Below are 23,668 nucleotides of genomic sequence, written 5' to 3' on the forward strand. Positions count from 1 at the left end.
TCTCCCAATTCTGGTCTCTCTTTCTGTCTCCCCTCCCCTTCTCTTCTCTTCTCTCTCCTCCTTTCCTTTCTTATCCCCTTTCCTTCCCCTTCCCTTTCTCCCTCCTTCCCTGCTTTCTTTATGTTTTTGACTCTGTACCCTGGCTGTCCTGTCTTTCTGTCTTTCTGCTGTCTTGTTTCTTCCCCTCTGCATCTCTGATCTGTCCCCTCCCCTCCCCCGTCTCTCCTGTCTCTCTCTGGCCTCCCCCCCATCTCCTGCTCTTGCTAACTCTTTCTCCATCTTTTTGTCCCCTTCTTCTGTGCCTCCCCTCACCCCTGCTGGATCTACCCCTCTCTATGTATCTGTCCCCACTGTCCCTGTTCCTGTCCTTTCCTTCTGTTGGTTACAGGTGGGCTCCTTCTTCATGATCAACTTGTGCCTCGTTGTCATAGCAACCCAGTTCTCTGAGACCAAGCAACGGGAGCACCGGCTGATGCTGGAGCAACGCCAGCGCTACCTGTCCTCCAGCACGGTGGCCAGTTACGCTGAGCCCGGTGATTGCTATGAGGAGATCTTCCAATATGTCTGTCACATTCTTCGCAAAGCCAAGCGCCGTGCCCTAGGCCTCTACCAGGCCGTGCAGAACCGGCGCCAGGCCATGGGCCCGGGGACACCAGCCCCTGCCAAGCCTGGGCCCCATGCCAAGGAGCCCAGCCACTGCAGTAAGTGGCCTTGACTCTGAAGCTCGTGTGCCATGACTCAGGGTCTCATAATGGCAATAGTGCAAGTGGGTCGTGCCTGCTGGGACAAGAAGTATCTGCATCAGTCAGATGTGGAATCCCCAGGGTTCATTTCAGGCCGTACTGTTTCCTTTATGGCCCGTCCAGAACTCATCTGCTCTGCTCACTTCTTGCCCCATTCTCTGTCCAGCCTGCGTGGCCTCGCCCTCTCCCGGGAGAAATTCTTCCAAGTTTTGCAGGCAAACCATTCCCTCGAACCTATACTTGAAAGTTAAGTGATTTATTCACAGCCTTGCGAGACTAGCTTCCCTCTTTGCGGTCACCCATGTCACCTCTCACGCTGGCCCCCGTGACTGTTCCCTGCTTACCAGCACACCTGAGTAATGACATCAGGCCCCTGGCACAAGGGGCCGTACATATCAGGGCACATCGGGACTCTCGTCCCCATACTTCACTCCTCCCTCATGTTTGAGCGGCGCTAGGCTGTTTGTGTAAGTTTGGTGTTTAGCTTAGAAAGGAGGCTCTCTGGGGTGGGTATACAGTTGCTAGTGTGCTTGCAGAGCATGCGTGAAAACTCTAGTTCAAGCCCCGGCATGGTGGAATCCTGGAGCTTGGGACATGGAGCAAGAGGATCAGAAGTTCAAAGGTATCCTTAGCTATTTAGTGAATTTAAGACCAGAGTGGGCTCCATGAGACCCTGTTGCAAGGAGGGAGGGAGGGAGTAAGGGAGGGAGGGAGGGAGGGAGAAAGAGAAAGAGAGGAAGAGAGAGAGAGAGAGAGAGAGAGAGAGAGAGAGAGAGAGAGAGAGAGAGAGAGATTCTTTAGCTTGTTTCTTTCAATAGCCCCGAGAAAGAGGCAGACTAGAAACCATGTCTCCAGTTTTCAGATGGGAAAATCAAGGCCCAAGGAGATGAGGCAGTCACTTAAGTTGCCCAGCGTGTCCAAGTAAGACTCCATGTAAGCGTGTCATATGGAGTGTCAGAGGTGCTGGGCCTTGCAGAGCGTCTGTCTGTACTCACAGATGCAGACAACCCTAAGAGGAGACCACGGAGTTAGCAGGGAGCTCTAGGTTTAGTCTGCTTTCTCCTAGCTACTGCAGAGAAGTTAGCAGGCCCCGGACTGTTCCTCAGAACAGCTGTGGAGCATGGCACGTCCCTCTGCCCTTGTGACCTTGACCACCCCGATGGGGCCTCCCGTCTCCTCCTCCCGAGCAGGACTCAAGAGATCTGTTAGTTTGTGCCTGTGATTGACGGTTGCTGTCTGAGGCCCTGGCTGGTCGATTCCACACTCCTAGCTGTCTTATCCTGTCAATCGGAGAGACCAGCAAAGACCAGACAGTTGTCCACTGTCCTCAGACACTAGCCACTAGATGTGGTTCCAGGTGGCCTGTAGCAGTGAGGAGGAGAGCTGAGGTCTAGGCCAGGCTAGCTCTCACCTTCTGGGGATGCGAGCATAGGGAAGGCCTCTTGCTGTTGCCACTGCCCCTCGGGCTGGAATGCTGTGAAGCCAAGTTTGGCATTTTTTAGTGCTGTGACTTCTCAGGCCTCCATTCCATCTCCTTTCCTGTGGCCAGTGTTGGTGCAGTCTGAGAAAGGCTTTGATCCTCCAAGGCTGGAGGACGACCCAGGTATCTGGTTGCTTTGTAGTATTCAGAGGCCGACATAAGGAAGTGCAGGCTTTCCTACTTTTCTTTCCCTTTAGTGCCTGCTTTCTTTCTTTCTTTCTTTCTTTCTTTCTTTCTTTCTTTCTTTCTTTCTTTCTTTCTTTCTTTCTTATTCAAGCAAAATGTATTTATGTTACTATAATATAGGAAAGCACAAAGAAGAAACCAGCCAGGCCATGGTGCCACACGCCTTTAATCCCAGCACTTGGAGAGGGAGAGGCAGCCAGATAGCTCCAAGTTTGAGGCCAGCCTGGACTACATAGTGAGTTCTAGGATAGCCAGGGCTACACAGAGAAAAACTAAAAACTAAGAGAAATTAAAGAAAAGAAGAGGAGGAGGAGGAGGAGGAGGAGAAGCAGAAGAAGCAGAAGAAGAAGCAGAAGAAGCAGCAGAAGAAGCAGCAGAAGAAGCAGCAGAAGCAGCAGAAGAAGAAGAAGCAGAAGAAGCAGAAGAAGCAGAAGAAGCAGAAGAAGCAGAAGAAGCAGAAGAAGAAGAAAGCAGAAGAAGAAGCAGAAGAAGAAGCAGAAGAAGAAAGAAGAAGAAAGAAGAAGAAGAGAGAGGAAGAAGAAGAAGAAGAAGAAGCAGAAGAAGAAGAAGAAGAAGAAGAAGAAGAAGAAGAAGAAGAAGAAGAAGAAGAAGAAGAAGAAGAAGAAGAAGAACCAGCTGCAGGGGCTGGTTCCTGATACTTCTTTGAAATGGTTAAATAAGCCCAAGGCCAGCCCAGGGGTTGAAGGTCTCAGGCCTTATCTGCTGTCACCTGTCCTGTTCCCTGTCCCCATCTAGCCTGAGTCTCACTGTTATGGAGGGAATTCCTGGGAGCTCCCAGAGTCGGCCTTGGTCTGGTCTTCCTCCTTTCACACAGATGGGCAAAGTGAGGAAAGCCAAAGCCACTATAGCTTCCTCTGAGGAGTGTCCAGACCCGCAGACCCCAGGTCCTCATACCTGTGGGATCCCCATACCTGGGAACATTTGTTGAGGTCATTGTCAAAGGTGACCAACAGTTAGCATGGTCCGAAGGGTGATGAGACTGCCACGTGTTTAATAAGGACAGTTGCCTCAAGGTGGGGTCAGCTCATTTTATGCATTGTCCCTGGGGGAGGTGGGGACCTGGTTTGGATACTAATGCCGCCCCCTGTTTGCTTTTCAGAGCTGTGCCCACGACACAGCCCCCTGGACCCCACTCCCCACACACTGGTGCAGCCCATCTCTGCCATTCTGGCCTCTGACCCCAGCAGCTGCCCTCACTGCCAGCACGAGGCAGGCAGGCGGCCCTCTGGCCTGGGCAGCACCGACTCAGGCCAGGAAGGCTCAGGTTCTGGTGGCTCTGCAGAGGCCGAAGCCAACGGGGATGGACCCCAGAGCAGTGAGGATGGGGTCTCCTCGGACCTGGGGAAGGAGGAGGAACAGGAGGACGGGGCAGCCCGACTGTGTGGGGATGTGTGGCGCGAGACACGAGCCAAGCTGCGGGGCATCGTGGACAGCAAGTACTTCAACAGAGGTATCATGATGGCTATCCTGGTCAACACAGTCAGCATGGGCATCGAGCACCACGAACAGGTGAGCGAGGGTTTGGGCCAAGCGGGGGTGAAGAAGCAGGTGTGAAACACTGGGTTCAGGCTGGGCAAGGGTGGCAGGGCATACCCGGGTCTCCCTGATCCTGCATAGCGTAGAGTCTAACCCTTCCATATGGCTTCAGCACTTTGCCCGAGGCCACAGCCAAGGGGCAGATGGTCTGGGGTATCTGCAGGGTGAGAGGATTACGACTGAGGCTTGATGGTGTAGGACTCTGGTTGAGACTCAGGACCCACTGCTTTTCCTCCAAGGCTGCCTGGAAGTCTGCAGTCTATAGGCCACTCCTGAGGTAACAGCCTGTCAAATCCAGGCTCCATTTGGAATGACCCTACTCCCTGGCTTTTTGGAGGTGTGGCTTCCTTGGCCTCCTCCTCAGCTTGGTGGGGCTATGCCCAGCCCACTGACCCAAGGTCCCAGAGCTAGCCTGCAGCCCAACTTGAACCCACTTCCTGTGGCAACATTGATACCCTAGCAGGGTTTGGATTCGAAACCACCTTGGCTTTGGCATCATCGCCATCCCGCAAAGCCCTCTCTGGTGCCTGGCGTGGGCCACACTCTTCACGTCTGTTCATTAGCCCACCAAGCATAGGCTTCATTCAATTTAGTTAAATGTAGCCCCTGGGGCTGCCACCAACACTCGGTACTGCAGGCTTGCCAGCTATTCTGACTTAATTAAAAAGATCTTTGGGGAGGGCTGCTGGGTGGGATCTCTGTAGGGGGGAAGCTGGTGAGAGGAGAGGCCTATCCTTTGCCTCAAGGTCCTGGACTGTCAGAACGCAGAAACCCAGCAGGGTTTTCCAGCTCTTGGGGAAGGCAGCTGTGGGAAGAGCTGCTCTTGGGCATTTGGCTCTGGTGTCTACACCCTGCTTTACCAGAGTCAGGCAAGGTCTCTGGCTTGTTAGAACCAGCCTAGGTGAGAGCCCATTTTCTCACCCTTGGGAATTTAGCAAGCAGTTGTTAAAGAGTTGCTTGTTTGAAATGGGTTATGGAGAAGGTATTTACACCACAGAGATCGGCAGACACTACAAATCAAGGCTTTTGGGTTTACTTGAGCCCCTACTGGTCTCTGACTTCTTGAGGGGTAACCCCTCCAAGGCAACACCACGGTCAAGGCAACTCCAGCCTGCCCTCCGGCCAGTCACGGTCCCTGTATGAGTCTGCTCAACTTCTTCTCTAGTTCATATCTCTTGTATCTGCCGCATCCACTTGAGCAGACTTGCTTTCCTTAAAAATTTGGTTTTGGTCAGACATGGTAAGTGCATGAAGAAGCAGAGGCAGGTAGACCTCTGAGTTTGAGGCTAGCCTGGGCTACACAGAGAAGCCCTGCCTTGAAACAACAACAAAACAAATACAAAAAAACAAAACAAAACATTTGTTTGATCACACCTTTACCCATTGAGCACACTTTCTACATCTGCCAGAGCCTCTCTCTTCCTTTGGGACAGCAGACGTCATGTGATGCTGAAGTCACCTCTCACCTGGAGTCCCTGCTTGGAAGAGGCTCCTGTCAGTTGGAGGGTCTACCCTGATCTCCTCATCTGCAACCTCAACAGAGAGATATCTTCCCTTAGGGCTATCTTAAGGCTTACTGGGAACCTATTAAGCCCCAGGCCCAGAGAGAGCAGGGTGTCCCCGAGTCCTCATAATATTTCCCAAGCTAGTGTTAGTCACTGCTTCCTGTTTTCACACCTGGAAGGCCACTGCTCAGAGGCCATGTTGTTTGTTTACGACCTGAGCTCCAGCCCTGTTTCTGCAGCTGACTGGGTTGGCCCTGGGAAAGTCATGTGCTTACCTAGCTGGTATCTCTATCTTCTGATAAGCCAGATGCTCCCCAGAGAGGCAGATGTGCAGATTCTCGTGTCTAGTAGGCATCTAAGACTCCGCCATTACTAACAGGTCTTTTGTTCGAGCCTTCTGCCATCAGCCTGGGTAAGTTTACCATCCACTGTCTGGAGCCTCAAAAATTAATTAAAGAAGAAGCTAGGAGGAGGAGGAGGAGGCATTTTTAAACCGTTCTTTTTAAAGCAGCACCGAGTGGCAGCCATTGTTCAGCGGAGCTCTGTGCAGGGCCTGTTGGTATTTTTGTTCCTCGCCCTGGACTCTCAGACATCTCTCTGCGGGGAAACTGATCCGCCCCCAGGTTTATTTTGAGCATCCCCCACTGAGGTGGCACCCACAGTGAGAGGTGGCCCAGGGTTGCAGATGGCGTGCAGGAAGGAAGGGGAGAGTATCATGGAATCCTTCCCCGCTACCTCCACTGGGCCCTGCATCCCACCAGGCCCTGCAGAGAACTCTGCATCACTGCAAGGGGACAGGCGGTGATGTCCTGGCTTGTCACCCCTGCCTCCCTAATTATAGGGAGCTCAGTCCAGATGCTCATGGCCTTTAGCATGGCCACTGCTCCTCAAATAATGGAGAGCTGTCACCAGTAACAATCTGTCCAGGCTCCATATGCGGTGGACATTCCTTATCGTGACTGGCCTAGGAGGAGGTGACCGGTAAAAGGACCTCAGCCAGTCAGGGACTGGCATGCGTCTCATGAAGAGAGAGAGACAATGCCCCAGAAGGGCAGGGTGAACCTTGATGGCAGAGCACTTGCCCAGCATGTCCTAGGTTCTGTTCCCATTGCTAAAAAGAAGAAATCCCCAGGGGCCTTCAGGAGATTTGAGAAGTCCACATCCCCTGGGTAATCTCTGATTGAATTGTGTGACCATCAAAGGGGTCGGGTCACCTTGGCTTCATAGAAGTCCCAGAAGGCAAACAGGGTATGTGTCTCATTCCCACTGGGAAGATGGGCAGATGGGGAAACTAACTGAGGAAGGCGCATAGGCTGCCCAAGTGACTTGGCACACAGCTAGCAGTGCTGGCTCTGGGGGGCAGAGGGTAGTCGTGGATGATGACAACAGAGGTAGGTCCCAGGCCAGGAAGATACTTAGTCTCTGCCTTAGTGTCTCTGACTAGAGCTGGGACTCCTCTCAAGCTAGGCTGGGCCACCATGAAGCCTCACCTTGGCCTCAGTGAAAGGAAGAGTTTTTCATGGAGTGGACAGCAGAGGAGATCCCCTCAAGGCTTAGGGCTGCTACCGGACTCCGGGATGTTTTTGGTTCCAGCTCCGAGGGGAATGTGTTCAAGGCTTCCCTAGTCATGGGTGACTCAAAGCTCACTGTGTAGTCCCTAGTACGTAACCTGAGTTTATGGTGACTCTGGGAAGATGGGATGGATCTTAAAGGATTAAAGCCATCAGTTAGACAAGGACAAGGGAGGGGCAGGACCCAGAGCTTTCAGGAAGGATGCGTGTGGAGGGTGTGGTGGGCAGTCCAGGGGGCAAGGAGGGCTTCTTATCCACTGAGGGCCTCAAGGACGCTTCTCAGCACAGTGGAGAGCCGTGGGAGGCATGTAAGAAGGGAAATGATGTCTGAGGCAAACTTTTCCTAAAATGTGGCCAGGTGATGGCACGTGGTTCAGAGCGGAGGAAAGAGACATGACTCCAGAGAGGACTCCACCTTGGCCTGGTCATGAGCAGTAACTTCTGTTTGAGCCACGCCCTTCCTGTTAAATGTGTAGACAAGATTGGAGCTCAAATGACTGGCACATAGAACGTGCTTTGCATGCCGCCCCGGGGAGGAACTTAGCTGACACCGGACATCACCACAGAGCTAGGCTGGGAATGAGAGTTTCCTGGACTGATTCAAGGACCTTCATGTGCCCTTTCATCTATCCCTGTAGAAGTGGCCTGAGACTGGACAGCCTGGGGCCACTAAGCCCAGGGGCATTGGACTAGGATGAGCCCCCTGTGCCTTCTAGATGTGAGCTGGTAGTTTCTGACCTGGACCACCTGTTCTTTCACAGGGTACATACATGTTGGGCATCCCTGTTAGACTTCTTACTGTCTGTTGTCTGTCTGCTGTGACTTTTATGCTGTTTCTCCTTTCTTAGAGTCTCTCTGACATCTGCCATGTCACTTTGTCTCAGTCAAACCCCACTTTCCTTCCTAAAATAGGATTTCATGTATCCTAGGCTGGCCCTGGACTCAATATGTAGCCAACAATGACCTTGAATTTCTGATCCTTCTGCCTCCAACCTCTGGAGTGCTGCGATTACAGGTGCATGCTACCATAATAGGTTAATGAGGTGCTGGCGATTGCACTTGGGACCCCCATGCATGTTAGACAAGCACTCTACTCACTGAGCTATACCCCACGAGCACTTTCTCTATGTCTAGCACGGCTTTTGCTCACCATCATCTGTCCGTCGGTCCATCCTGGTCCCATCTCTGTTCCTCTCTGCATCTCCCGCCTCATCCCTTTCACTGACTCCACCCCCACCCCTGGCCCCGCCCATCCTGGCCCCGCCCCCGCCACAACCCCCCTAGCCTCCCACTTGTCTTGTCTATATTCATCTGTCTGCCTCTCTCCAGCCTGCCTCTCTCCCGGAAAAAATGCTCTTGGGAGTGATGGATGGTCCGTTAGAGAAAGATTAACAGGTGTGCGATGCCTGGAAAAACAGCTGTTGCGGGGGAGGAGGGAGGCGAGCTACTGACCTTTCTGAAGCTCGGTGGCTGCAGCCCGGTTGGAGGGAACACGTACGCACTGTGTGGGTGCACACAGCTGAGAGCCAGCGGATGGCCAGCTTGGACCCCGTCAGCTGCTACCCTTCTCATCTCGGATTATCTGACTCCGGTGGGCTGCGTGAGCTGCATCGGAGTCCTTCCCACCCACACCCTCCCAGGGTCCTGCTCCCTTTGCATTTTGAGAGTCAAATGTAATTACAGATGGAAATGGGGCCCTCTCCTTTTATCTGGGCTTGAGAGGAACTGGCGGCTTTATTGGATTTCCCAGGCACTAGATGGGAAGCTGGTGGCTGGATAATTTTTTTCTTTCTTCTTGTAAGCCATATGGGATCAAAGTTAGACCCCTGGGGTTCTCTGCTTCTCTGCAGAAGGGGGGTGGAAGGGCCGGGTGTGGAGTTAGGGTGCTGACAAGCAGGAGATGGCTTGCTGTTGTGGTACCCTCCTGTCACCCAGCTCTTACCCTGGCTGGGAGTTTGGCTCTGTTACCCTTCTCTGCTCCCCTGTGTCACCAGCTCTCTCCTCTTGGCGCCAACACTGTCCCCCAAACCATACTCAGTGAGTGTTAGTGAGTACTGGCTTGCTTTGTTTTAGGGTGATTCGTGGGACTCTGCCACTGAGAGGGGAAATCTCTCTTGCAGGAACACATGTTCTAGCACATGGCTCTTGGAAGATCTGTGAAACACGTTCAGGAGTGAACAAATGAATGAGTGAGCAAGCAAGCTGGTTCAGGCAGGATTTCTATGTACTGCAATGGAGTCTGCTATTCTTATTGGGTAGTTCCGCACAAGCCAGTCCCACCACCCAGCCAGTTTTCCTTCCTTGTCAAATGGCCTATGAGGCTTCGAAGTTCAGGGAAGGAGGGATGTGTAGCTATTCCTTTTCAAGGATTCAGGCAGAGCCATTGCTGTCCCCTTGACCGTAAGCCAGACCCCTCAGTGTGGGGGAGGAGAACAGAGGGACAGAGGTTCCTTGCCTGACCCTCAGCCAGAGACTGGGAGTCTATGAGGCCATGTATGGCTACTTATGGCTATAAGAGGAAGCCTCAGAGGCAGGGGCCATGCCTAGAACCATTTTCTTTACCCCATGGCATGATCTGTTTCAAAGCAGGGTTCTAAATGGTGCCATTTGCAAGCTCTTGTCTGCCTCTTAAAATCCTGAGAGACATAAATCCAGGGGTAGAGGGAAGCCTGTGGCTGAAAAACGGGGGGCCTGGGGTCACCGGCTAGTGACATGATCTTCTTGGTGGGTGTTCTCCGAGAGCCACTGTGGAGATGTCCTGTTCCTAGTGCTGTTTCTAGCATGTAGCAGGTGCCCTTCTTTGTCCTCCATTTCCGGCATTGTGGGAAAGGCTGACTCACCTGTAACCCGGGTGGTATAATGTCTCCTAGTGCACAGTTCCAGCACCATGCCTGGGCTGCCTGACTCTCTAGTAGACAGCCCACCTCCCCTACAGGATCTAAAGGCAGCACAAAGTCTTACAGACCATGGTGCAAGTCTAAGGGACTCACCAGGGTCACACGTTCTCCGTCCCCACCTCCCGCAGCCCGAGGAGCTGACCAACATCCTGGAGATCTGCAATGTGGTCTTCACCAGTATGTTTGCCCTGGAGATGATCCTGAAACTGGCCGCCTTCGGGCTCTTCGACTACCTGCGGAACCCTTACAACATCTTTGACAGCATCATCGTCATCATCAGGTAACAGCACCGCCACCCCGAAGCTGAGGAGCAGAAGTGAGGGTCTCGACCCCGAGCAGCAGAGGAAGCCTCTGAGCGACAAAGGAAACCATTACGGGCAGGCAGTTATCAAAATACTGAATAAACTGGTGGTTTAGTAATATATGCTTCTGCACGAGTATGCTCAATAGAGGTGGCAGTGAGTCTGAGGCCACCGGAGTTGCAAATGTGGGGGTTGGAAACACAGGAATAACTATTGCAACGCGAAGATATTAGCTACTTTGATTGCCCAGGAAGTCATGGCTGTGGCTGATTCTCTGGTTTGTTGTTTACATTCATAATCAAAAGAAGTGTGCGACCTCAATCAGAGGTTAGTGACACTCAGACTTGCAAGACTAGACACAGACTGTCACCTCTTTTTCCTTCACACACGCGCACGCACGCATGCACGCATGCGCGTGAGTGAGCGCGCGCGCAGGTCAGAGGGCAACTTTGCAGGAGTCACTTCTCCTACTGTGTGGGTCCTGAGGATTGAACTCAGGTCATCAGGTTTGGTGGCAAGCTTCTCTAGCTGCTGAGTCATTTCCTCAGCTCTAGCCACAGGCTTCTTAATGCCGGATCCATGGGCTCATGACTGAGAAACCCTGTTTTAGGGGCTGCTGTGAAGTAGCACCCAACGCTGTTTGTTAGATGGATGGATGATGTCAGCTGCTTCCGTTTTCCTTACCCTCTCTGCTTCTTCCATCTTCCCGTCTCCTTGGCCACCCACTGACCCTCTCTGCCTCCCCCATACTGGCTGCAGCATCTGGGAAATCGTGGGGCAGGCAGACGGTGGCCTGTCTGTGCTGCGCACCTTCCGGCTGCTGCGGGTGCTGAAGCTGGTGCGCTTCATGCCGGCGCTGCGGCGCCAGCTCGTGGTGCTCATGAAGACCATGGACAACGTGGCCACCTTCTGCATGCTACTCATGCTGTTCATCTTCATCTTCAGGTGAGCCCCACCCCCTGCTGGGGGTTATGGGACGTGAGCTCCACCCACTGCTGGGGGCTACGGTGAGCCCCACCCACTGCTGGGGACTTTGGTGAGCCCCACCCCCTGCTGGGGGCTAGAGGGGGTGAGCTCCACCCACTGCTGGGGGCTATGGGATGTGAGCTCCACCCACTGCTGGGGGGCTATGGGTGAACCCTATCCCCTGCTAGGGGCTACAGGTTTGAGCCTGGGACTGGCAGTTGGTAGAAGATCAGGGACAAAGTTGCCAGGACCTGGCTGTGAATCCGAACATCCAACCCAAGGGCTCTGGGAAAGTCTCTGAGCCTTGACATTCCCCTCTGTTAGCAAGGGCTTTAGATTTACCTCTATCCTGGTCCTGGGTGGTCTTGGGAGTAGCAGAGAGCTGAGGGTGATATGACCCTTGAGCCACCTCCTTCCTTTTCTTAGCATCCTTGGGATGCATATCTTTGGCTGCAAATTCAGCCTCCGCACGGACACGGGAGACACAGTTCCTGACAGGAAGAACTTCGATTCCTTACTGTGGGCCATCGTCACAGTGTTCCAGGTGAGTGGCAGCAGAAAGTTCATGGTTTTCAGGGGAGAAACATCTAGATAGCAGGTCTGGGAGGGGCTGAGGCTGATGGGAGGGCTGTGCTTGGAAGGGCTGGGACTAGGCCTGGACCAGGGCTGAACTGTGTCCTTCTCAACAGATCCTCACTCAGGAGGACTGGAACGTTGTCCTGTACAATGGCATGGCCTCCACCACCCCCTGGGCCTCCCTCTATTTTGTTGCCCTCATGACCTTTGGCAACTACGTTCTCTTCAATCTCCTGGTGGCTATCCTGGTAGAGGGTTTCCAGGCTGAGGTAATTATAACCCTGGGCTAGTCACTGAGCAGGAGACAGGGAGCCTGGCAGGGGGATAGTGTACCTTGAAACTTCAGCAGGTAATAGTCCCTCAAAATAGAGCAGCCAATGAGGCATGAGCTTCCCGTCCCAAGTAGCTTGGGAATAGAGGATCCCCCGTTAACCCCCATCAGGAGCCTTCAAGTCTAAAGCCTCTGGGTTTCTAGAGCCTTGCTTCTTCCTCTGTACTGTTGGGCTTTGAGAAGTGCTGGAAATCAGGGAGACTGGGCTTTGTGGCCAAAATCTTTATTAGCCTCTTGTGTCCCTGTTTCTAATCCAGCTTTCCCATCCGTAAAAGGAGGACGGGAGGGGCCATAGAAAAAACCCAAGGGTGGGCTAGGAAAAGGCAGAGCTCACCTGTTCTAATGTGAACTCATCTCCCAGGGTGATGCTAATCGTTCCTACTCTGATGAGGACCAGAGCTCATCCAATTTAGAGGAGTTTGACAAGCTCCCAGAGGGCCTGGACAACAGTAGAGGTAAACACACTTGTACTTTCCACTCAGGGTCAGGAACTCTCTGTAGATTCCCAGATGGCACAGTGGCTTCCCCATGGAGCCTTGGCCCAGGGACCCAGAGACTGCTACCGACTTGTCTGGTTTTTTGTTTTACAATTATATCTGAAAGAGATGCGTGGTCTCAGAAACAATCATGAACCTCCTGGGTTCCCCTGGAAACTCACCTGCTTCCCTTTCTACATGGAGCTCTGAGTTACAGCCACAGTGTATGTAGCCTAGGTTCAGGTCATGTCTGATACCACTAGGTAGCCTTTTCCAACCAAGCTCAGTGTTTCATGGTAACCCAAGAGGACAGTCCCTACCTATGAGCATGTGGGTGAGGTGCCCTAGCATGGCGGTCTAGGCTGGTCCCAGAACAGAAGGGAAGGGTTCATGAGAACCCTTACAGGCAGGTAGGAAGAAGACACATGAAGTAGGCACCAGCCTCCAGGATTTCCTGATGGAGGACATCTCACCAGAAAAGCTCTCCATCTAAATACAACCACTTCTGATTGTTTCATGGCTTCCTCTGTCTGTCTGTGTCTGTCTGTCTGTATGTCTGTCGTCTTCATCTCACACCTCCAGATCTCAAGCTCTGCCCAATACCCATGACGCCCAATGGACACCTGGACCCTAGCCTCCCTCTGGGTGCGCATCTGGGTCCTGCTGGTACCATGGGTACTGCCCCCCGCCTCTCACTGCAGCCAGACCCCGTACTGGTGGCCCTAGACTCTCGGAAAAGCAGTGTCATGTCCCTGGGCAGGATGAGCTATGATCAGCGATCCTTGGTGAGTCCTGTGATGGATGCTCATTGCTGGAGGTGGGGGGCACTGAAGGACTGTGGCACCAGGTACCCTGGTGAGGGTACCACACTGTCTAGTCTGAACCAGGTCTGTGTTAATGACAATCTTAGCTGCTCTGGGCCAGAACTGGAACAAAAGAGTGGGGTCTGGTGGAGAGACATAGGATTTCATCTTGGCAGCAGTGTATAGACTTTGGGGGGTGGAGCCAACTTAGAGCTTTAGTCTGGCCTCTGCCACCTCTGAGCTGTGTAAAAGCGATCAAATTATCATCAATCCCTGAGCCTCTGCTTCCTTACCTGGAAAGCTGATCCTTATTTGCTATATGCTTTTCTCAAGAGAAGAAGGGGCTTTAGTCTGAGCCATACATCAGAACGGGTAGAGTCCCTCTAACACGGTGTCCAGGATGTTTGGGTCTTGGTGCTAGATTATGGCGTGGGTGGCTGCTGATCCAAGTCCGGCTCTTTCCGCAGTCCAGCTCCCGGAGCTCCTACTACGGGCCCTGGGGCCGCAGTGGGACCTGGGCTAGCCGCCGCTCCAGCTGGAACAGCCTGAAACACAAGCCGCCCTCAGCTGAGCATGAGTCCTTACTGTCTGGGGAGCGTGGAGGTAGCTGCGTCAGGGCCTGTGAAGGCGCCCGGGAGGAGGCGCCGACTCGTGCCGCACCCCTGCATGCTCCACACACGCACCACGCGCACCATGGACCCCACCTGGCACACCGTCACCGACACCACCGCCGGACTCTGTCCCTCGATACCAGGGACTCTGTTGACCTGGGAGAGCTGGTGCCCGTGGTGGGTGCCCACTCACGGGCCGCTTGGAGGGGGGCGGGTCAGGCCCCTGGGCACGAAGACTGCAATGGCAGAATGCCCAACATAGCCAAGGATGTCTTCACCAAGATGGATGACCGCCGCGACCGTGGGGAGGACGAGGAGGAGATCGACTATGTGAGTAGGGAATGCTGCACCCATAAAAGCAGTTTATAGGGCTGAAAGAGGGTCTAAGGCTTTAGGTAGTACAGGCGTGGTGGGTGGGGCTGAGGGTGGAGTCAGAACTGTTGGCATCTAACTTACTCTGTCACCAATCCTTCCTTGTTGGGAGTTGGGAGAGAGTTCGGCGTGCCCCCAGTTTGTTGGTTGGCAGAGTGGGAAGAGATGGGCCGCTCTGTGCAGCACCAACCGCAGGACCCAGTTCTTTGCCTTACCAGACCCTGTGTTTCCGGGTCCGCAAGATGATTGATGTGTACAAGCCAGACTGGTGCGAAGTCCGCGAGGACTGGTCGGTCTACCTCTTCTCCCCCGAGAACAAGTGAGTAGTGGCTGTCTGGGAGTGAGGGACAGAGGAGGAGGGCGGCATGTCTGGGAGTTCTCTACCAAGCTGGGCAGGACACCTCCCCATGACGCATAGAGGAGGGTCTCCAAGGGAAGGGGCGGGTCTAGATGTCCCTCTGGGGCTTTCCTGAGAATCTCTTTTGTTTTTAAGCCAGCTCCATGCTGGGAGTAAGGCTGGACGGATCCACAGGCAGCCTGAAAGCTCAGATGGAGTCCTTTCTTTCCATGAGAAGGAAGATGCCTTGGTGTTGGTGTTGAAGGCAGATGGCCGACCTCATTATCTAGGTGTATGTTTGGGGAGGAGGCTCCAGTTAGGTACCTTAGGCAGATGTTGAATGGCTACAGGAAGGGAGAGGGATCCCTTCCTCCAAGCCATCAAGCCTTGAGTATATATTGTGGTCCTGTCTTCCTTCTGGTCAGAGTGGGAGGCAAACTGAGCCTCCTGGGGGTTCCTTGACTTCCACCCAGGTTCCGGATCCTGTGTCAGACCATCATTGCTCACAAGCTTTTTGACTACGTGGTCTTGGCCTTCATCTTCCTCAACTGTATCACCATTGCTCTGGAGAGACCCCAGATTGAAGCTGGTAGCACTGTGAGTGGCTGCAGCCCTGGGACTGGGCAGAGGGCCAGATATGAACAATGGCGGGGGAGCCCAGGGAGAGCTCAGCCAAGCTAGGAGATGGGGTGAGGAAGGGAAGGGAAGGGGGAGGGGGAGGGGAACGGGAGAGGGAGGGGAGGGAGAGAGCATAGGAAGCTTGCCTATTCCAGGGAAAGGTCTCTAGATCTGAAAAATGGTGGCTGTAGTGGATGCCCCTGGCTGAAGCAGAGTCTGACAGGGCACAAGAGCAATTGTGGAAGACTTGGACTTGGTCTCTCCCACTCTTTCAGGAGCGCATCTTCCTCACAGTGTCTAACTACATCTTCACAGCCATCTTCGTGGGCGAGATGACACTGAAGGTTGTTCTAGGCTTCACTGGGATCTTTCCCACCCCACCTGAAGCCCCTGGCCTAGGCCTCACCTTTCTTGCTGGTCTGGTCCTCAGGAATATTCCATAGATCTCAGAGGTCCACTCCTGTTGGGCTCTAGACTGTGGATTGAGCTTCTGGGATTAAAGGGAATCAGTGTCTCCCTCTTATCACCAAGCCCCACTAGAAAGGCTCACTGGGGTAGAAACATTACCCTGGGATGCTTCCCAGTGTGGGTGGCTCTGGTTGAGGTCTTGTGGTCATGCTATGAGACCATAGCTTGCAGACTTCCCTAGGCCCAGACCCTGTTCTTTCCTGCCTATCACCAGCCCTCAGAAGAACCATTGTGAGCCATGCCTCATCCTTACCTCCCTCCCTTTGTCTTGACCCTGGGGGGAGCCTTCTGGCCCCATCCCCCCCTCCCAAGGCTTGACCCTAACCCCACCCCCAGGTGGTTTCTCTGGGCCTGTACTTCGGTGAGCAGGCGTACCTGCGTAGCAGCTGGAATGTACTAGATGGTTTCCTGGTCTTTGTGTCCATCATCGATATCGTAGTGTCCGTGGCCTCTGCTGGGGGAGCCAAGATTCTGGGGGTCCTCCGGGTCCTGAGGCTCCTGCGTACCTTACGTCCTTTGAGGTACGGACCCTGCCCAAATGCATGGTATTGATGTACTGAATAGGGAAATCGCCCAAGTGGGTTGTTTTTTTTTTTTTTTTTTTTTTTTTTGTTTTAACTCTGGCTTGACAATGCAGGCTCCCAAGAGCATGTGCCAAGCATATCTTGCTGCAGGGAGGAGGAGCCAGAGAGCCTAGGGCAAGGGCTAAAATTGCCTCCACTACGTTCTCTCCTCACTGCCATCTCTGGGTGCCATCTCTTGGGCATGGGGTGCACTCTGTGGGGATTGGTTGAGGGGGGCCAAGGGCCCTTCTACGTATTGATCTAGGTGGAGATTGGTGCTTACCCTCTGTCCTAGCTAACCTGGCTACTTCAGCATCTTCATTTCCTGTTGGAACCTCTCCCCACACCCCTTCCCTTCTCCCCCAGGCCTGGTGACCATGGGCTGAGTTGGGGCTGTCTCTCTGGGCTGTGGCTCACGGTACCCTGGTTTTCCTTGCCTGCCCGCAGGGTTATCAGCCGGGCCCCTGGGCTGAAGCTGGTGGTAGAGACGCTCATCTCCTCCCTCAAGCCCATTGGGAACATCGTCCTCATCTGCTGTGCCTTCTTCATCATCTTCGGCATCCTGGGGGTGCAGGTGAGGGGGTGTCACTCTGCAGGGTGGGTAACAAGAAGCTGAGCACAGCCTCTTCATGTCTACGGCAAACTACTTGAGTGCACTAACCTGGGACCCAGGAGGCCTTGGTGGAGCCAAGTGAGAAAGACAGATCCAAACCTGGGTTGATGGAGCAAGGGGCAGATCATGTGGGTCAATTCCTGGAGCTCCCCTCCTCTGACTGTGCCCCCTTTACCCCAAGCATGCCTTTCCCTCCTTTCTCACAGCTTTTCAAAGGCAAGTTCTACCATTGTTTGGGAGTGGACACCCGAAACATCACCAACCGATCTGACTGCGTGGCCGCCAACTACCGCTGGGTGCATCACAAATACAACTTTGACAACCTGGGCCAGGTGAGCTCTTCTAGGGTCACAAGGGTCACAGACCTGACTCCAGTCCTGCAAAGTGGATCTGGGCGGAGCTCTGCTCACAGGAGAAGTAAGGCTGGGAACCCTGGGTGCAGAGTCTGCCAGCACATGAAACATAACAGGTGCTTCACAAACACTGGTTTTGACGTCCCACCCAAGAGACAGTAATGGGAGTTTTAGAGGCATCCACGCTTGGGTGTACACCCCAGCTTTTGTTTTGGGGGGCGGGGAATAGAGGTGTTCTCTTTAAGTCTCAGTTTCTTCCTCTGTCAAATGGGAATAAGACAGCCCAGTAGGCAAGCTGAGCTAATGACTAGTATGGGAGAAGGGCCTTGGCCTTAACCATACTATAGGTGTGTGAGTGGGTAGATGGCCTTAACACCTCAGTCAGCAAGCAAGTTCCTACTTTACCTTTGGTTCCATCTCCTAGACACCTGATGCATTTGCATAACTTTCCAGGGAAGAGCTGCCTTCAAAGAGCCTCCTTTTCCTATCCCCACAAAGCCTTCCAGGCAGCTATCCGTTTGCAGAGAGGAGGCTACCTGTTTCCCCAGGGTGCTATGCAAGAAGAGGCAGGGTCCAGGCTGGTGGTCCTCTCTGGTAGCGGGTGTAAATTTCCTGATGCTCAATCACGCTCTCACCTGAGTTAACAGCAGGGGCTGGGTGGATACCCAGGGCTCCTGGGTCAGGGCAAGGGAGCTCATGGGCCTTCTCGCTGAGCCTCTCTCAGACAGTTACTGCTAGAACTAACTCAGGACTCTGCCTCCAGATCTCCTTCTACCCCCATGACAGCAGCCCCAGGGCTCACAACAGGCACACAGTAGGTCCTCAGAGAAGGCCTCTTTGTCCTGGTCTCCTAGAGGCAGAACAACAGAGGGCAGATGAGTCCATGTCTCTTACCTCTATCCTCTCCCTTTGTCTTCCAGGCTTTGATGTCCCTCTTTGTCTTGGCCTCCAAGGACGGCTGGGTGAACATCATGTATAATGGGTTGGATGCTGTTGCTGTGGACCAGCAGGTGGGTATAACTGGGGCTATGGGGATGAAGATGGTGGGAAGCGAGGAACCTGTAAGTCACCGTGGTTCTTGGTCTCCTAGAACCAACCTGGTTCCATCTGGATGTAAGGGGGAGTTGAGGAGGGTCAGAGATGATGAATACTCTTGTGTGTGTTTCTCTACTCCTTGTTTGCCTGTCCCCCATTCCTAGGAATGGACCTCTACCCACTGTTCTGAGGTTGGCTGCCTCCTGGTCACTTTGGGTTCTGCTTTGTTTCAGGATGGTTAAATGGGAGTGTGGATGACTGGCAGGTTGAGTGGGTGGTAGATAAGTGGATAGAGTATGGATAGATCGATAAGTAGATGGGTGGGTGGCTGGGTGGCAGGTTAAGTAGATGGAAGGCTGTGTAGATGGATGGATAGATGGATAAGGGGACAGGTGGGTGGGTGGATGGGTAGATAGGTATGGGTGTGGGTGGGAAGGTAGATAGATAGGTAGACAGGTGCATAAATGAGTCCGTGAGTGGGTGAATGGATATATTGATGGATGGATAAATGATAAATAGATAGGTAGATAGATAGATAGTAGATGGATGTGTGGGTGGTTGGGTAGATAGATGATAGGGTTTAAGGATGGAAAGGTGTGTGGGTGGCTAGATAAGTGGATGAGTGAATAGGTTGATGGGTAGATAAATAGAATGGATAGATAGTGGGTGAATGGATGGTGGATAGATGTATGAGTGAGTGGGTATATGGATGGGTGGATGAGTGTGTGAGTGGGTAGATGGATGGGTAGATGGGTGTGTGAGTGGGTAGATGGATGGATGGGTGAGTGAGTAGATGGATTGGTGGATGGGTGAGTGGGTAGATGGATGGGTATAAGGGTGTGTGAGTGGGTATATGGATGGGTGGGTGAGTCTGTGAGTGGGTAGATAGATGGGTATAAGGGTGTGTGAGTGGGTAGATGGATGGGTAGATGGGTGAGGAAGTGGGCAGATGGATGGATGGATGGGTGAGTGAGTGCGTGGGTAGATAGAAGGGTGGATGGGTGAGTGGGTAGATGGATGGGTGAGTGAGTGGGTAAGTGGATTGGTGGATGGGTGAGTGGGTAGATGGATTGGTGGATGGGTGAGTGGGTAGATGGATTGGTGATAGATGGCTTGGATAGATGGTGAATTAATTGCATGGGTGAATGAGGGCTAAGTCACTGAAAAGACAGCAGACCAATGTGTGCAGGAGACAACCACAGGAGCAGGGAAGGAGAAGGCAGGGAAGTAAGGCTGACCTCCTTACTCGTGTCAGGCTCAGGCTAGACAGTTCCCATTTGCCCAGGCTGGGCAGTTTTCATTTGTTTCCACCTTAGGCTTCAGAGGCAGGCTGTCCTAGCTCTCCCATTTCACCAAGGCTCAGTGAAACCCAATGCCTGTGGTCTTGCTGTGTAGACCAGCCTCCTCAGCCCTCACTCTGCCTCCCTTGCAGCCAGTGACGAACCACAACCCCTGGATGCTGCTGTACTTCATTTCGTTCCTGCTCATCGTCAGCTTCTTTGTGCTCAACATGTTCGTGGGCGTGGTTGTGGAGAACTTCCACAAGTGCCGGCAGCACCAGGAGGCTGAGGAGGCACGGCGGCGTGAGGAGAAACGGCTGCGGCGCCTGGAAAAGAAGCGTCGTAGTGAGCAGACGATGGATGCTGGGAAGGGCAGGGTCTCTACCCACTGCTGTGCCTCCCGGGTGGTGCCCTGGGGTGGGTCTGGTCCAGGCCTGCTGGGTCTTTGGAACTGGAGGAGAGCAAAAGATGTAATCCATGCGTTGCCTATGGCCCAGCCCCTTCCCCCAGCATCTACTTGGCCAGGTGACCTGAGCCCATCAGTAATGATACCCTGGCCACCTGGGTAATTCTAGGTGCTTTGGTGCAGGCAGAGACAAAGGCTGTCTCTCCCATGGGCACCAATGAGTGGGAACTTTTAGAACACATCTGACCTCTATCTTTCCTTGTGCAAGTTGTTTGCAGTTTTGGGGTCAGTCATCCATCCCTAGATGGCCAGCCTTAGGACCCCTGTCTCTGCCTATCAGGCCTAGAGTCCTTGTCATGAGACTCTTTAAGGGGGGTGTTTGAGAATAATGTGTGTCCTAACATCCTGCTTCCTACCACTGATATCTCAGGGTTTTCCTCACAGTGGCCTAGCACTGGGAGAGGAACACAATCATCCAGGACCTGGTATAGGCCAGCATGCTCCTCTCTTGCTTCCTCCCTACCCATGGCCTCTCTCTCCTTTGTGCTCTTCTCTTTGTTTGGTCCAATCCTGTATGGTCTGTGCCATTCTCTCATGCTCCCTACAGAGGCTCAGAGGCTGCCCTACTATGCCACCTACTGTCCCACAAGGCTGCTCATCCACTCCATGTGCACCAGCCACTACCTGGACATCTTCATCACCTTCATCATCTGCCTCAATGTTGTCACCATGTCCCTGGAGCACTACAACCAGCCTACAGTGAGTCTTGGGGTCACCGTCTAGTCTAAGGCCACATGGGGGAGAACCAGTTTTAGCAGGATTCCCACCTCAGGTAGAGGGTTGAGTAGAGGGCTGGCATCCATGAAGTCCCTCTATGGTGGGCTTACACCAGGCCCTTGTGGGGAAGAGGTGCAGGGCAAGCTGGTAAGTTAGAAGCTAGAAAGAACAGGGATGTGGGGGAGGTCGCATTTGTGGGCAGCCTAGAGCATGAGTAACAGTGGCTGAGGTGTGTTAATATGGTCTCTGTAAGGCATGATGCATGCTTTAATCCTCATTGTAACGTCAATGTTGGGAGAGCCTTGGTCAGGTTTCCCAGATGAAGAGGTTGAGCCTCAGAGAACAAGCAGCAGAGCCAACAGGCAGCAGAGCCAGAATTGGAGCTTAGATTTGTGTTCAAAGTTTACAGGGGCCTCCACTGCCCACTGAGTATCCTGAGTCTAGGGGATGGCTTTCTGGGGGCGGGCCCATGGCAAACATCCTCGGCATAGATGCGAGATAGCATGTGGCAGAAAAATGTGAGGGGCAGGTGCTTTCTAAAAGACTCTGCTTGGCAAGTTGACAGGAAGGGTGGCGCCAAGCCTCCAGGTGAGGAATTAGCATCTTATTTCAGTGGACAGAGAAGACGGTTATGAAGTGAAAAGAAAGGGAACCACGGCAGAGTGAACAGTAATTATAGAATTCCAAATTAATGTGAAGAAGTGGGATTATTACAGTTTACAATGACCAATTATTTATCTGGTGCCCAACCCTGAATACCTCATTTAATTATCACAGCACCTTTCTGATAGGCAGGAGGGATTGTCTTATAAAAATTTTAGTCGAGGAAACTGTCGGAAAGGTCAAGCACTTTCTCAGGTCACGGACCAGATAAGGAACAAGAGTTAAGCAGTATTCAAATCAATGAAATGTGGTTTAGGGATCCTTAACCACTACCTCATTCTGTCTCCAAAGAGGAGCAACTGGGCCAGGTTAGGAATAATAATAACAAGGTTACGGTGTTCCTGGGAATAACATTGTAAGGAATAAGGAAATAACAATGTGAAATGACTATCACACGCAAAGACATAAGGAATGAAAAGGAATATAAATAAATAAAAAGTAACAAAGCATTATACTAAATGTAAATGGTCTAAACTCTCCACTTAAAAGGCAGAGTCTTTGGTTATAGGAAGGTTCTGGAGCAGATACTAGTACTGGATCATGCTTCTCTTGTCCCCATGTAGTCCCTAGAGACAGCCCTCAAGTACTGCAACTACATGTTCACCACTGTCTTTGTGCTGGAGGCCGTGCTGAAACTGGTGGCATTTGGCCTGAGGCGTTTCTTCAAGGACCGGTGAGTGACTGGGTCATACTAGGACAGCAAGCTTGGGAAGAAGTCTTGACCTTTGAAGCAGCCTGAAGGAGCCAGTAACATCTGGATATTAATAGTCAAGGTCTCCTGGCTGTTGACTAGATTCCTGGGCAGGAAGTGATTAAGGCTCAGTGAATGGATTCAGCCTGTCTTAGCTCATCTCCTGTGGGTCCTCTGTAACACAAAGACTGAGCATGGTCTGCCTTATGCTAACTTTTCTTTTCAGAGGAAGCAACTGAGGCTTAGAGAGCACAACAGAGTGGCCAAATGTTACCCAAAAGGATCAGATAGTTTAGGATTTAGACTTAGAAGCCAGAGTCCATGCCTTCTCTCCTATGGGAGGCCAGAGATGTTTCTTCAGGGCAGCTCCCTGTAGAAGGGAAAAAGGGGGCCAGACTCACTGACACCAGAGAGGGTGGTAGAAGGAAGGGTATTTGCACATTCTAGTGGACCCCATAGGAGTGTGAAACACTGGGAGTCTGCCTTCCACTTAGGTGTGTCTGAGCCATTATGCCTCCCCATCCCCACTCCCACCCCAACTTCCCTGCTATACAGATGGAACCAGCTGGACCTGGCCATTGTGCTGCTGTCTGTCATGGGCATCACACTGGAGGAGATCGAGATCAATGCCGCCCTGCCCATCAACCCCACCATCATCCGTATCATGCGTGTTCTGCGTATTGCCCGGGGTAAGTGGGAGACAGGACAGGGCAGAGACAAGCAGGTGTGGGAAGGGGACTCCCTATTGTCTGTGGGGGAGCATGTAGGAGTGGGGTGGGAGACGCAGAACACATGAGCAAGAGGGACTCTGCTGAGTAGGGCAGAGTAGGATCTAAAAGAAGACCACGTGTCACCCCTGGTGTCACCCCTGTCCGTGCACAGCCTCCTGCATGCCCGGCTGCCCATACCCATGCCTGTGTAGACCTCTGCTTCCTCATGGCAACAAAATCCATGTGGTCCAGTCTCAGGATGTGGCACAAGGACCCAGTTCCGGCTCCGTGTGCTACCTGGCCTTTCTTTAGCACTGTAGCAGGGACATAGTCCTCGACATGTCTGACAATCTTCCTTTCCTCCCCAGAAGCCCTTCTCTCATCTCGAAGTTTTTCCTACTTTTTCAAAAATCTTAGCATCACAGCAATGGCGGGTGCTTCTTGCTCCTCTGCCCACCTCCTGCTTATTGCCTCTGAGTTCTAAGGATGGAGAGCTGTGCAGAAACTCTGTGGGTGACACCGGAGCCCTTTTTAGCTCGAGGGGATAGGAGGGAATGTGGGCCCTTGTGTCGACCATCTTTGCTTCCCCTCACTCCGCTGTACATGTTCTGTGGTCCTGAACTTTTCTGAGCCCATTCTGCATTCTGTTTTGTGCACATACCCCTCACTCTGCAGCTGTAGACACGCTCTCCTTAAAAAAATACTTATTAACGTATTTCATATAAATGGGTATTTTGTCTGCATGTGCCCTGCACACCCAATGAGGGTATTGAATCTT

The 23,668-nt window shown here is 52.8% G+C and overlaps 1 protein-coding gene across 1 annotated transcript in view; it reads left to right on the forward strand.

The window, feature by feature from the left end:
• Positions 1-23,668, forward strand: part of Cacna1i (calcium voltage-gated channel subunit alpha1 I) — a 110,051-nt gene that overhangs the window by 70,983 nt on the left and 15,400 nt on the right. The window contains 20 exon segments of the mRNA XM_032918103.1: positions 389-701; positions 3,530-3,939; positions 10,068-10,219; positions 11,001-11,186; positions 11,634-11,751; positions 11,897-12,052; positions 12,476-12,569; positions 13,173-13,375; positions 13,861-14,334; positions 14,595-14,695; positions 15,187-15,310; positions 15,607-15,675; positions 16,136-16,320; positions 16,810-16,936; positions 17,182-17,307; positions 18,249-18,338; positions 19,796-19,988; positions 20,657-20,808; positions 22,053-22,162; positions 22,736-22,869. Coding sequence (XP_032773994.1) covers positions 389-701; positions 3,530-3,939; positions 10,068-10,219; positions 11,001-11,186; positions 11,634-11,751; positions 11,897-12,052; positions 12,476-12,569; positions 13,173-13,375; positions 13,861-14,334; positions 14,595-14,695; positions 15,187-15,310; positions 15,607-15,675; positions 16,136-16,320; positions 16,810-16,936; positions 17,182-17,307; positions 18,249-18,338; positions 19,796-19,988; positions 20,657-20,808; positions 22,053-22,162; positions 22,736-22,869 — 3,517 coding nt within the window.

The sequence above is a fragment of the Rattus rattus genome, chromosome 1 (genome assembly GCF_011064425.1).
Source record: "Rattus rattus isolate New Zealand chromosome 1, Rrattus_CSIRO_v1, whole genome shotgun sequence".
Taxonomy (NCBI): Eukaryota; Metazoa; Chordata; class Mammalia; order Rodentia; family Muridae; genus Rattus; species Rattus rattus.